General features: G+C 39.0%; 1 protein-coding gene across 1 annotated transcript in view; it reads right to left on the bottom strand.

Annotated features, from left to right (window-relative positions):
• UTP20 (UTP20 small subunit processome component) overlaps nucleotides 1-12,512 on the bottom strand; it is a 94,599-nt gene extending 82,087 nt beyond the window's left edge. Inside the window, exons 1-11 of the mRNA XM_082850109.1 lie at nucleotides 12,330-12,512; nucleotides 11,376-11,456; nucleotides 9,342-9,408; nucleotides 9,086-9,218; nucleotides 8,442-8,630; nucleotides 5,115-5,196; nucleotides 4,309-4,446; nucleotides 3,534-3,689; nucleotides 2,827-2,973; nucleotides 2,608-2,742; nucleotides 962-1,039 (exon numbers count right to left, since the gene is read on the bottom strand). Of these exons, the coding sequence (XP_082706235.1) occupies nucleotides 962-1,039; nucleotides 2,608-2,742; nucleotides 2,827-2,973; nucleotides 3,534-3,689; nucleotides 4,309-4,446; nucleotides 5,115-5,196; nucleotides 8,442-8,630; nucleotides 9,086-9,218; nucleotides 9,342-9,408; nucleotides 11,376-11,456; nucleotides 12,330-12,374 (1,251 nt within the window). The 5' untranslated portion in view covers nucleotides 12,375-12,512. The remainder of the gene's footprint in view (nucleotides 1-961; nucleotides 1,040-2,607; nucleotides 2,743-2,826; nucleotides 2,974-3,533; nucleotides 3,690-4,308; nucleotides 4,447-5,114; nucleotides 5,197-8,441; nucleotides 8,631-9,085; nucleotides 9,219-9,341; nucleotides 9,409-11,375; nucleotides 11,457-12,329) is intronic.
• Nucleotides 12,513-13,468: the final 956 nt, after the last annotated feature.

Here is a 13,468-nt window from a genome sequence, read left to right as displayed (position 1 = left end):
AAGCGTAAAAGAACTAGAAATCCACCTACCCAGGAGGAAGCCTACAGATGAGGACTAAAACTAATGAGTCAAGGCAAAGCAGTATGTTCAGATGATTTAAAAATATAAAGTAAATACTAGGAAAAAATAGCTAAAAATCATTAGATGTGCTTGTTCCTGGTGAGGAAGATGGGAGTGGGGGTGAAATGAGTGCCTTTTAGCCCTGTGCAACCTTTTAAACAACATACATAGAGTACTCTGATAAAAATAAGTTTTTTAAAAAAAGACCACAGGGAACAGGGGAGACAGAAAAGAGGCAGCTGCTAAGAAAACCTGAGAGAAATAAAGAGCCCTCACTGGGCAGGAAGCAACAGGGCTAGGACATGTATAAAGAAGTATTTTTCTGAGACAAATGAAAATATATATTATTACAGACTAAAGGGAAAAATGAGAGAAGAGATACAGAGATTTCCATGAAGTGTACTGCAGAATCACCAGTTGGAAGGAGTGGCAAATGTTTGATGAGGGTGAGGGGCAAGGATAAAATAAACTCAGGATTTGATGAGAAAGATTTCTACCTCATTCTATCAGGTAGCAATTCATTCTGTAGCAATGAAATAAATTCATAACCCTCCTCCTACGCAAACTGTTTCAGAAGCTATTTTCTATGCTTCAAATTCACAGTTTAAGTTCTTTAAGCCATTTTTTTTCAAATTTATCACATTGTTCTATAACTTCCTAAAAGATTATTAGAAAAACAAATTGGTTACCTAGTATCATTTAAAATGCTTAGCATGTGGAATAAAGTTTCACATATGACCTAGAACTGGAATATAATTGCTTTAAAAAAAAATACATGAACTAAAACATCAAATACTTATTCTATTCCTTTCAAAAAACAAAATCACAGGATTTTTAAATTGATTATTTTATCGTGACAGATTTAAAACAAAACAAATCCAAGACTTAATATCTCACTCACCTGCTCAAACTGCTTCATAGCAAACATGACTTCCGAAAAACCCAAAATTAAGCATCTTTCAAATCTGCTCTCAAAAATCTGTGGACCACAGGCAAAGAATAGTAATGTAAATACAAAGAGAGTACTTTCCCATTCCTGAAAATAAAAACATCCGAAACCTTCAAGATCCTCTAACTTGCAAGCAGGAAGTGTGGGATGCTTGATACAAGTTAAAATAGTCATGGAAGGCAAAGAGAACTGGATTGTTGAATTTGCCACTGTGCAGATGGACACACCAGGTGTGAGACACAGGCACTGGGCCTTCCTCCTCGGGAAAGAAGCTACTAGAGTAAAGGTATGGTGGGCACACTTCAACCAGTATTCTAAGTGCTCGGCCTTCTCCAAAGGGACTTACAAATGCGAAGGGCTGTGTTTCTAGTGATTACCCAGGGCTTCGCCTAAGAGCTGCTCCATCCTTTCCCGGCTACAGAGAACTACAAAACGGCAAGTAGCACGACTTTACACCTTCCTCTAAACTTTAAACTGTTGCGCTACATGAAGCTAGGAAGAACCTAACTGATCTATTTTCAATTCCACTTCCCTCCAATTCATCTTCTAAACTCACTAATGCCAATCTCATTAAATCATTTTCCTGCTTAACATTTTTCCAGGGCCCTCCACTACTTGGAGGATAAAATCCAACCTAACTTTTCAAAGCCAAGCAAAGCCTTGCTGATATACATCACACTTCATGTGTCCATGTGCCCAGCAACATAGAGTTTTGAACACATTTTTGCCATTCTCTCTCCTAGAGTTTTTAACACCTTCTCTGACTGGCAGACTGCTATTTAACCTTCAACGACTATCCAAAATATTAGTCCTTTGAAAAGCTTTCTCTGTCCCTCAACCCCAGACAGAATTAACCTTTATGTTTCGACGTGACATAAATAGATTGATTCAACAGATTTTAACTACATACTCCCAGGGCCCCACTTCCCTAACAATAAAAAATCACAGGCAGGACTTCCCTGGTGGTGTGGTGGTTAAGAATCCGCCTGCCAATGCAGGGGACATGGGTTCAAACCCTGGTCTGGGAAGATCCCACGTGCTGCAGAGCAACTAAGCCCGTGCGCCACAACTACTGAGCCTGAGCTCTAGAGCCCGTGAGCCTCAACTACTGAAGCCCGCGTGCCTAGAGCCCGTGCTCAGCAACGAGAGAAGCCACTGCAATGAGAAGCCCGCGCACCACAACGAAGAGTAGTCCCCGCTCGCCATAACTAGAGAAAGCCTGCGCACCATAACGAAGACCCAACGCAGGCAAAAATAAAAATAAATAAATTTTTTAAAAATATTAATTAAAAAAAAAAATCACAGGCAAAAATAAATAAATAAATAAAATAAAAGTGTCCACTCTACAATATCTAGACCATAGCCTGAACTTGGTTAAGTAAATATTTGTTTGGTGAATATTTGCTGAACAGATTTAGCTTTTATCACATTTTGTTTTGCTTATTTCCATTAAAGCACGCGATTCACATCTCCTTAACAAGATTATAAATTCCCTGAAGACAGAGCCTTTCCCAAGCTTCATTTATATTCCCCAGAAGGCTTACTCAACGCTAAACATAGTATTAACTACTCAGTTAATATTTGCAAAAGTAAATTACTTTTTCTATGGTTTCTTTGATGAGTGTCACTGGCAAGGAAATATTTTCACCTAGGATCAAAGCAGAAATTACATCCAAGAGGGTCGCCCGGCAAGATCTGGAGAGATGGGCTATTTGTAATGTTTGAGACAACACCTGTAAAATAAAAGGAAAAACAACGCACACTTAGCAATCAGCTTCTAATGAATAGGCTCTAAGCAAATTAAGTTGGGAACTCACTTTACAAACGTCAACAGGGTTGGTTATCTTTGATCCATTTCCATGTTTTACAAGTATCAGATATGTTTCTAACAACCTTTTAAACTGTTCAGAACTTTCCCCACAGTTAGTCTTGGTTACTTTTGTATGTAGATCCAGGAGTGATTCCTGCAAATGAAGAATATATAAGAAAGAATAACTACCAAAGATCAAACTCATCTGTTAATTTAATAATGAAAATATTGTATGAAGCAGTTCAAATTTTCACATTCTTTTTCTGTGAAAGAAAAAGACACATTTACTGGGAGTCACTAATGATAACCACTAACATTTCTGAACACACTGTTGTAAGTTCTTTACGAGTATTTCCTCATAATCCTCACTGGCCGGGAATACTATTATCCCCATTTCCCAGATGAAAAAACTGAGGACCAGAGGCTTAAATTTTCCCAAGGCACACTAGCAGTAAGTGACAAAGCCAGGATTCAAACAGAGGACTCTGGCTCCAAAGCCTGTGCTCTTAACCACTATGCTCTACTGCATCTCAAGATATCAAAGCAAGTAAAAATAGTACAGGGGATAGAGGTAAGGAAAATCCTAGTAAGTATATAAAAATATGATGACAACAATTATAAAATACAATATCCACGAGTGATCTGCTTAATTAAGAACAACAATTAACTCTTAAACTCCTAATTACATACAAATACTTAAAAATCAGAACTCACTTGCAAACATTCAAAAAATATACCAAAATGTTCCTTGTAGATGTAGAACGCTGTGGATTTGACCATGTGTTTGAGTGTTTCTCCAACTAAAGTCCATGGAAGTTGAGTTTCTGTTTCAGTAACTGGTCCTAGCTTTTGCAAAATTAGCTTCACTGCCTGTGGGAATCCAAGAATCATGAAAATGAACATGCACACTCTTATTTTCAAGTATTACATTGGTATTTCCCTCTCTGATTATTCCCCACTCTGCTCAAGCTACCTTAAAATCCGATCCAGGATAATCAAGGATATGGCAGCTCTGGTGGTTAACTACATGTCCCAAAAGAACTTCCAAACTAGGATGGTGAATTTTATCACACAATATCCCCCGCCCCCCATCGATCAATTTATGTCACCTTCTAGCACCCAGGATTAAGCGAGCAGTGATTTTTTAAATTTTTTGATTGACGGATTGATTTTTTGGCTGTGCTGCATGGCAAGTGAGATCTTAGTTCCCCAACCAGGGATTAAACCCATGCTCCCTGTGGTGGAAGCTCAGAGTCTTAACCACTGGACCACCACGGAAGCCCCAGCACTGATTGTTTTTTAAATGAAAAATACCTAATGACCCAGGGCCTACAGTAGGTAAGCACTGTTTTTTAAAGCCCTAATGCGCCCCATTGGATGTTTTCTATTTATTCTAGGCAATCCTCTCTCCATGTCATCTGCGTAAATCTTATCTATTTTCTTTTAATCCCTTTCACATAGATTCAAGGAACTCCTCCCAGTTACTTACCGTCTCTGTACAGGAGTGAAACATATTTCTAACTCCTTTGCACATTTCAAAGAGCAACTGTCCAACTCCTTCTACTTTTTCCGGATGTTCATCAAGATCAAGAAACATTAAATTGAAAAGTGCATTTTTATCAGAAACCTAAAACACAAAATGCAAATGGAAAACTGTATTTACAACATAAACATATCCTAATGAATAATTATTATTTGCTATTCTAAAGGTTCATATTTAAACGTAATTAGGATAAAAATTCTAAAAGGAATAGTGACACTTGCAATGATTTCAAACTGCTGCAACAGTATATTATCACTTGTACTGTCACACAAAAGAGTGATTAATTCATTGGTATAATATGAAGGTATGTACCAAGAAAAACTACCTAAGGCAACAGTCTATCTTTTAAAGTAAATAGTATGCTTATATTTTATGAGTATAAAAGAAATTTAATAGCAATGTTTTTGTTTTATTACAAAAACTCTATTAAAAACAAACACAAATGACACTATACAATCAGTTCCTTCCAGGAAATTTTTATAAAAATTTCTGTTAATCTCACTGTTCATGCATAGACTGACTTGAATTAGAGAATATATATATACACTAAGTAAGAATAAAAGAGTGACCCCAATTATTTCACATTAGTGAGCAAAAACCACCTTATGGTGAGATAAACTCAAAACAGTAACAGGTTTCTCTTTATATAAAAAATATTAGTCCATAATAACTATACTATAAAAGATATCTGCTTCCGTTCATCAGATTCTTGAGGATTAATGAGCAATAAACACGTAAATGATCAAACTAACCTTTCTCATCAAAAAAGTAAAGCTTTCAGCAGCAAAATTTCTTATATGTAGTTTTCTATGAGCCAGGAGTGTACTATACATGCTATAAATGAGAAAATAAGACATGTTTAATTAATCATCATTTTAATAAAGATGTACTACATGTTAACTATATGCCCAACACTGTGCAAGGTATGCAAGAAAGATGTAGCAGGTATAATAACATTAGCAGTTTAAAATCTCATTCGATTACCATGACACCCACATGTCAAACAGAAGACTGAAGATCACAGACATTAAGAACCCTAGGATTGGTGGCACTGGTCATACAAGAAAGACTATGAAAAGATGAAACTTGTAGTGATCCCTGAATGACAGGAAGAATCCAGGTGGGGAATGGAGTGCATATTGCCAGAGATCAAAGCAAGAGCAAACACAGGGTGGGCAGAAGTGATCACAGTCAAGGGGTAACAGAGAGGGACTTCCCTGGTGGTGCAGTGGTTAAGAATCCACCTGCCAATGCAGGGGACACGGGTTCGAGCCCTGGTCCGGGAAGATCCCACATACCACAAAGCAACTAAGCCCGTGCACCACAACTACTGAGCCTGCGCTCTAGAGCCCACAAGCCTCAACTACTGAGCCCGCGTGCCACAACTACTCAGACCTGTGCCTAGAGCACGTGCTCTGCAACAAGAGAAGCACCGCAAGGAGAAGCCCAGGCACCACACTGAAGAGTAGCCCCCGCCCGCTGCAACTAGAGAAAGCTCCTGCACGGCAACGAAGACCCAACACAGCCAAAAATAAATAAATAAATAAATAAATAAAAAAGAGAGAGAGATATCAGAGAGGCTGGTCTGTCTAAAGGAAGAAGGATGATATGGGTAGGGAAGGCAGCTCCAGATAAAGCTATTCAAGTCAACAGGTGGCTCTGAACACTAAGCAAAGGAGTGGGGACTCTAGCTTACATTTAAGTAAGCACTTACTATGTTACTTCATCTAATCAGCACAACGACTCTGTGGTGTAGGAACTATTATCCCCATCCTATAGATAACGAAATAGGGGCAAAAAGGCTACGCAACATACTCAAGGTCATACAGCCATGCAGCTATAACTAAATAATGACTCATATAATCACATTGTTTAAACTGGTCTCCCAAATGAAAGAAGAGCATGGAATATATCTCTCCTATTTCTACCATATCCCCAGCATCTAACTGTTCCTTGGTCATAGCAGGTACTAATAAGTGTTGGCTGAATAAGAAATGAATAGTTTCAGAAAGAGAAATTGGGCACCAGTATAGGGTGATATAAAGGAAGAAAGAAGAGGCTGGCAGTCCAACTAGGAAGTTAGTCAAGTCATAAAAGTTTGGGCAAACAAGGGCATGAAAGAGGGCCAGTGGCAGAAGGAAATGGCAATGGATGAACCCAAGAGACATTTCAAGAGTCCCTGCAATGAAACCAAAGATCTTATAGTATCCACAAGGCCCTTTATGGTCAGGTCCCCTACTACCACATCTCTGACATCACCTGATTACTCTCCCCCTATAAACGCTGCTGCACCACCCAGGCTTCCACACTGTTCCTCGCTCATGCCAGCCCCATGCCCAAGATGTTCTCCCCCTGATAAAATGTAAACTTCATAAGAGGGGTTTTTATCTGGTTTATTTGTGAGTGCATCTCAAGCCTGATATACAGTGTACAATAAGTAGTCACCGGATTGAGTACGTGAATAGCAGAATCAAAAAGATGTAAAGTCCTTGAAGACAACTGGGTCAAAGATGCCTCTAAGTGGCCAAATCTCGGTGATGGGAAGAATGATGGTATCACCGTTAGAAACTGGGCAAACAAACAAAGCCTGGCATTGAGTACATATTTACTGAACACACAAATGAATGAGAAGAGCTGGCGTGAACAGGAATGTGTAGACTTTGATTTCAACAACAGTCAAGTGAAAATATCCAGGCTGTTGAAGATGTCATACAGAAAGCAAATAAATTTATAACTGGAGAGCCTGACTCAGGAGATATAAAAGTAACAGCAGAAGTCATGAGACCAAATAAACTATATATACCCCAAGATCTTGCTGGTCTTTAATGAAGTAATCTCGGTTTCTAATACGTTTTACCAAAATCTTCACAGAGAACTAGTAAAGGTCAGAAAAATATTTCTTTCTCATTCCGTGTTCAAAGGAGGGTAGAGTGAAGGGAGGTGGCACAAAAACAAAATGGACAGTCCTCTCCCATATCCATACTTACACCGGGTCGGGGTAAAAGGTTAATCTTACGTGTTCCTGTGCCAACTGAAGTATGCGGAAGTAATCAGGACACCAAGTAGAAATTCCATTAAGTCCCAGATTGAAACAGATTACAAACAATCTTTGCCTTACTTTAAACAAAAAGCTGGTACAGAATTCATTCTCTTTCCCTGTCCACAGTTACTTACAAATACTGAGTGTCTCTTTTGTCTTAATCAGTATTTTAGGGGCTAGGAAAATTCAAATATTTAAGATGGGGTTCTTGAAGAGTTTATAGGTTTGTAGAGACACCATTACATTAGAAGAAACGATTATAACAGAAGTTGTGTGACATAAGTGGTATGGGATGCCAGACGTGTTCAGAGTACAAAGCTCTGATTTCTGGACAAGGTGCCCGGGCACGTATGTGGAAGCTATGGATTCAAGTCAGGCTTTGATGGTGGGGGGTCTGATTTCAATAGCTAGAGATAAGAGAAGGTCAGGTCAATGCAGACTGATGGAACAGACTACAGACCACTTTGGCTGGAGAACCAACGTTTTATAAGAAAATAATTAGAGACTGAGATGGAAAGGAAGTTTGGCGTCAGACTGAAGACAGGGAAAAGGCCAATTAAAGAACATATTAAAGTTAGGTAGCCATGTCAGCAGGTGCAAGTGACAGGTATTATACATGTTTTCATTAAATACAGATGGGAGTCAGAAAGTATCTGCTTGTTGTCAGTATCAATAAAAACTGCCCTTGACTGAAAAATTAAAAATTTAAAAATTAAATGCTAGAAAATATCATTGTAGAAGAGGATCATTCTCCTTAGGGGCTTCAAGCACACAGGTGTTTCCCCAGAGGAAATGCTGACTATTCGATATATGTATATTGCTTTTGCTTTCAAAACTGATGCAGACGGGGAGCAGAACTGACTGCAAAAGGGCATGAGAAATCTCTTGGAGATGATGGAAACGTTCTTCAACTGGATTGTGGTGATGGTTGCATAACTATAAATTTACTAAATAGCACTGAATCATATATAAAATTTTAAAGCAAAAAAAAAAAAAGACGAAGAAAAGAAAAACCCATGTGAGAGAGAGAAATGGTCACCTGTATATATTGGACATGTCCTTCACCATCAGTCTCCACAGGTACTTGTACAGATAGGACAGTGAGGTAAAAGCCCATTCTAACAACTCCGTATCCTGAGTCTCCAGGATTGAAGTGATAGTCAGGAAAAAATCCTGAAAATGGGGATAGAAGTCCGTCTGCAGATCTCGTGCCAACTGTACAACTAAACTGGATGAAAAAAACAAGGAAAGGTAACTGATTCTGATACATGTAGATCAAAAACCAAATACTACAAATCTGTTTCACAAATGATAACCTATCACCTATGATGAAAGGATTAATTAAAGCTACTAAACCAAGTCTCAAGAGAGGTATAAAATTTTTCACGTTTTAAGAGTTGAGCAAAGAAATCAGGCTAGAGCTTGTACCTTCCATCACAAGTTATATTCAATCATTCCTATAGTGTCAAAGAAAAATCAGGTTCTTGTAAAAGTATAAAAAGCAAAAAAGTATACCCCTAAGATTCTGCTTTACAGTAATGTACTAATATTTTCATCTAACAAAAAAAGGTAAATTCTTGTTTCTAAATTACAAACACCAGATCTAAAGCATATGTAGCTATAAAACAACCTTTCTTAAAATTCAGATAAATGTTGTTGCCTTTCTTTCAACATGCTACTTACTCCAAAAGGGGTTGATAGGCATAACTGTTCTTGACTTGCAGGTGAGCCTTCAAACTCTGAACTATCTCATTTTGATGATAGACTAGCTGATTGAAAGACTGGCATTTGTCAATAACTTCTTTGTAAAATTTCCCTGGGTGGGGAAAAAAAAAAAAAAAGAATAAGTTCTGCTTTTCCATCACACCAATATTTAGCTGTTTTGACCATATATAGTACAAATGATGGGTGAATAAAATAGAAACAAAATAGAAAATACCAAAGTGCTCCGTAAGGTTCAGTTCTCTCCACTTCAGTAGACCCTCAAAAAAGTAGGTTTCAACTTCCTGCCAAGATTAAAGCAGTCCATTAATCAGACAACTCAAAGAAAAACTATAATCAAAGTAAATAAGAATAATGATATATTAATACATTAAGACAGTGATGATAGTCAAGAGTTGAAAAACTCCTCTTAGTTTTTTTTTTAAACAGGGCATTAACTAACACACCTAAAAAAGCAATCAGGTATAAAATATGGGCAGAAGATTTAAAACTAAGTAATAGTCACACTAAAAAAAAATTTTTTTTTCTGTTTTTCACAATTTTACGCCAAGAAAAATGTTGACTCTTACAGTTCTTTCATTCTGCTTTTGGAAATATGAATTGCTACAACCTTATAGAGAAGTAACCTGGCATTTCTATTAACATTAAAAACAGGTACGTCCTTTGATCCAGCAATTCCCTTTTTGGAGATATTTCTTATAAAATTTGTAAATATACAAGTATAAAGACTTTCATTCAGCTTTATTGTAGTGGGGGGCCTAAATATCCAACAAAAGGAAAATGGTTGGTATACATATTATGGTCTGTACATAATAAGGTATATTATGTTGCTATTAAAAAGAATTATATCTATTATTAAATTAGAAGGATGTTGATAGTATACTTTCAAAGTGAGAAAAGCAAGTTTCAAAGTGAAGTATATGGTAGGAACCAATTTTTCTTTTAAAAAAAAAAAAAAGACCTCTATAAGTGTTTGTACATATTTATATGAGAGAAAAGTTCTTACTTAGATGACTACCGAATCATCACAACTGGTTATCCTGACTCCAGAGCAACTGGTTGTTCTTTCCTCCACATTAAAGCCAGAGAGATCTAAAATCTACAACTGATCATGTCACACATTCCCCTGCCTATAATCCTAGAATGACTTCCCATAGCTTCAGGATAAATCCAAATTTAGCTTGACATATGAAGCCCTTCATGGTCCTTGATTATCTCTTCAGCTTTATCTCTCACCAGCTACCCCCTTCGCCCATCTGCAGTCACCATCAACATAAACAAACATCCCACAGGCAATTATAAGCATACTGAAATGCTTGGGAGTTTCTTGAATGTGACATGCTCTCTTTAGCCTCTGTTCCTTTATAAAGGCTTCTTCCTCAGCCTGAAACAGCCTTTCCTGTTCTCTTTGCCATGCTAAAACCTATACAAACAAGACTCAACTCAGGTATCACCTAGTCCACTTCACCTTTTTTGACCTCACCTTACACCCTCACAGAATCTAGGTTAGGATCACTTCACGGTGAGTTCCCAAAGCATTATGTGCCTACCTAGATAACATAATTAACACACTGAATTCACATATTGGAGACAAGGCATTCAAAGAGATAGTGAGCGGAGTCTGACTAGAGTCAAGTGAAAAACAGTAAAAACTGACATTGAATCCCTAATTTAAAGGCACGTTATACAGGACCTTAAAAGGCTGTCAGAGAAATAATGACTTGATGCAGCGAAAACAAGATTTTTGAGTAGAGGTGTGACTAAGTTACAGCATGGTTAGAACTGGAAAAAATTATGTGGTTTAGCTCCCCCATGTTTATTAATAAAGGAGGAAACTGAGCCCCAGGAAAGTGACTTGCTCAAAACCTCTTTAAAATTGTAGTTTCAGGAACATGGATCTGTAGCAGTGCTCGGAATGCACATGGGAAGGCAGTGGCTGGAATCAGAAGCCACCTGAGAATCAAGTAAATTTTCTAACACCACATCACCCAATAGAACTTTCAGCAATGATGGAAAACGTTCCATATCCGCACTTGGTCAGTATGGTAGCAACTAGCCACATATGGCTACTGAGCATTAGAATTTTTAATTTACTTTAAATCTAATTTGTTATGTGTGGCTACTGTTTGAGACAGCACAGGTCTAATGCATTTCATGTTCATAAAAGAATGGCTTGAGAAATTCACTTCAAAGAGAATCTAAAAAACCAACTATGAATACTTGAAGATCAGCTCATTTAACATTCTCTTACCTCATCATAGCTTGCAGTTCTATCAATCCGGTGAATAATATCGATATTCACATTTCCCAATCGTTCAGCAAACGTAAGAAACTGCAGGGGAGAAGTATATTTACAACACATCCACATTTTATACTTATCACAATCATATGTGGACAATTTCCTCGTGGAAGTATAAAGTTTAAAGGTTCAATGTGCCTCCTTACGTTCTATCATTACAAATAATGTTATGCTTCGCTTTCAATTTCAGAGTTGTATTTTCAATCAAGCATAAAATGTATAACTGAGTTTTACAACTAGAAGTAGACATCACTGATAAATCACAGAAGATAACTTTAAAAACAAACTGAAAGACAAATGCACTGCACTACTGTACGAAGATAATGAAATATTTCTATGGATATATTTGCAAAATATCATTTCCAACAAAATTTCCATGCTAGACTGGTGGATTGACCTAGATAAAAGCTAGCAACGTGGCCTCGCCAGATCTACTGCTAGGTTTCATACCCTGCTGCAAGTACAGGATCTGGCTAAGTCGTGGCAACAACAGTGTTTTTAAACATATACAGACCTACGGCTGTAGAGTAACAAAGAAACCCTCAAGAAGCAAACCGGGAAAGTGGTGTAGTAGCCAGTAGCTGGAATCACTCACCTCCTCCCACCGGCCCGCCCCCCATTCGGTCTTCAAGGATAAAAGAGCAGGAAAGAATTCCTAAGCTGTTAGTTTGTGACACTGAATTTAACTCTGGCCTGAAGAGAAGTCTCAGCCAGGCCAGACGCCACAATACACGGGCGGAATCTGCAGTTGAAGCTTCCTTCCGCATCCCATATTTACTACACCCGGAGAGAGAGAGAGGCTCTTTTGCTAGAGCCTCCGGACAAAAGACTTTCGCTCGGTCCAGAGCACTGTAGCCTCGGGAGCTCCGCTGAGAACTAGTCCCACGGCCGAGTTTCTTCACTCACCCGGTAAGTGTTCTCGATCTTGTGGGAAACTGGCTTTGGCTTCATGGCTGCAGAGGGGCGGCGGCCCGCGAGGATCTCGGAGGGTTGAAGGGATGCTACTGACTGTAGACAAGGGAAACTGGCTCCCACACTTGCACTCCCACGTACTCAGACTCTTTCTCACGTGCGGCTTGAGCCCCTGGGCGCCGCCATGTTGGAGACGGGTAGCCGGCAGAGCGAGTCACGTGGGCGGAAGAAGCGGACGGAGCAGGCGCGCCCGCGCCCTGCAGCCGGCTGGAGACTGGGAGGCTCTGGCTGAGTGGGTATGTGGGGGCGGAGTATTTTGAACTCTCTTCAGTAAAGGTTTATGAGGAAAATGTGTATTTTTATCATAAAAGAAAACATGCCTGTCATCATTAATAGCCAGTAACTACTACCTCTCACTATGTATACTGCATCAGGCAAAGCTCTTTACATTCATAATTTCACAGTAAAGCGCATTGTGAACGTTGCATGACTACAGATGAGGTACGTATTTCTAAGTCCCTTTGGCATACAGAGAAAGCAAGGATGTGCAGCCGGTAAGTGGCAGTCTGGCAGAGGTCACTGAGTTCCAATGTCTGATATTCATTTTTTTTAACATCTTTATTGGAGTATAATTGCTTTACAATGGTGTGTTAGTTTCTGCTTTATAACAAAGTGAATCAGTTATACGTATACATATGTTCCCATATCTCTTGCCTCTTGCGTCTCCCTCCCTCCCACCCTCCCTATCCCACCCCATGCTATGCCTGATATTCTTTTTTTTTTTTTTTTTTTTTTTTTTTGCGGTACGCGGGCCTCTCACTCTTGTGGCCTTTCCCGTTGCGGAGCACAGGCTCCGGACTCGCAAGCTCAGCGGCCGTGGCTCACGGGCCCAGCCGCTCCGCGGCATGTGGGATCTTCCCGGACCGGGGCACGAACCCGTGTCCCCTGCATCGGCAGGCGGACTCTCAACCACTGCGCCACCTGGGAAGCCCAATGTCTGATATTCTTAACCACTGTTTTTCCATTTAAAATTGGAAAGGACTTTTAAAGAAAACTCATGGTTTCGTGCACAACCAGTTAACGTTTTGGTATTTTCCTACCATTCTTACGTCCTGTTGTTAAACGTAATTATA

Source organism: Leucopleurus acutus, assembly GCF_964270905.1.
Source record: "Leucopleurus acutus genome assembly, chromosome: 11".
Lineage (NCBI taxonomy): Eukaryota > Metazoa > Chordata > Mammalia > Artiodactyla > Delphinidae > Leucopleurus > Leucopleurus acutus.
Note: the sequence above shows the minus strand (reverse complement) of the source record. Positions and strands in the feature narration are given on the sequence as shown.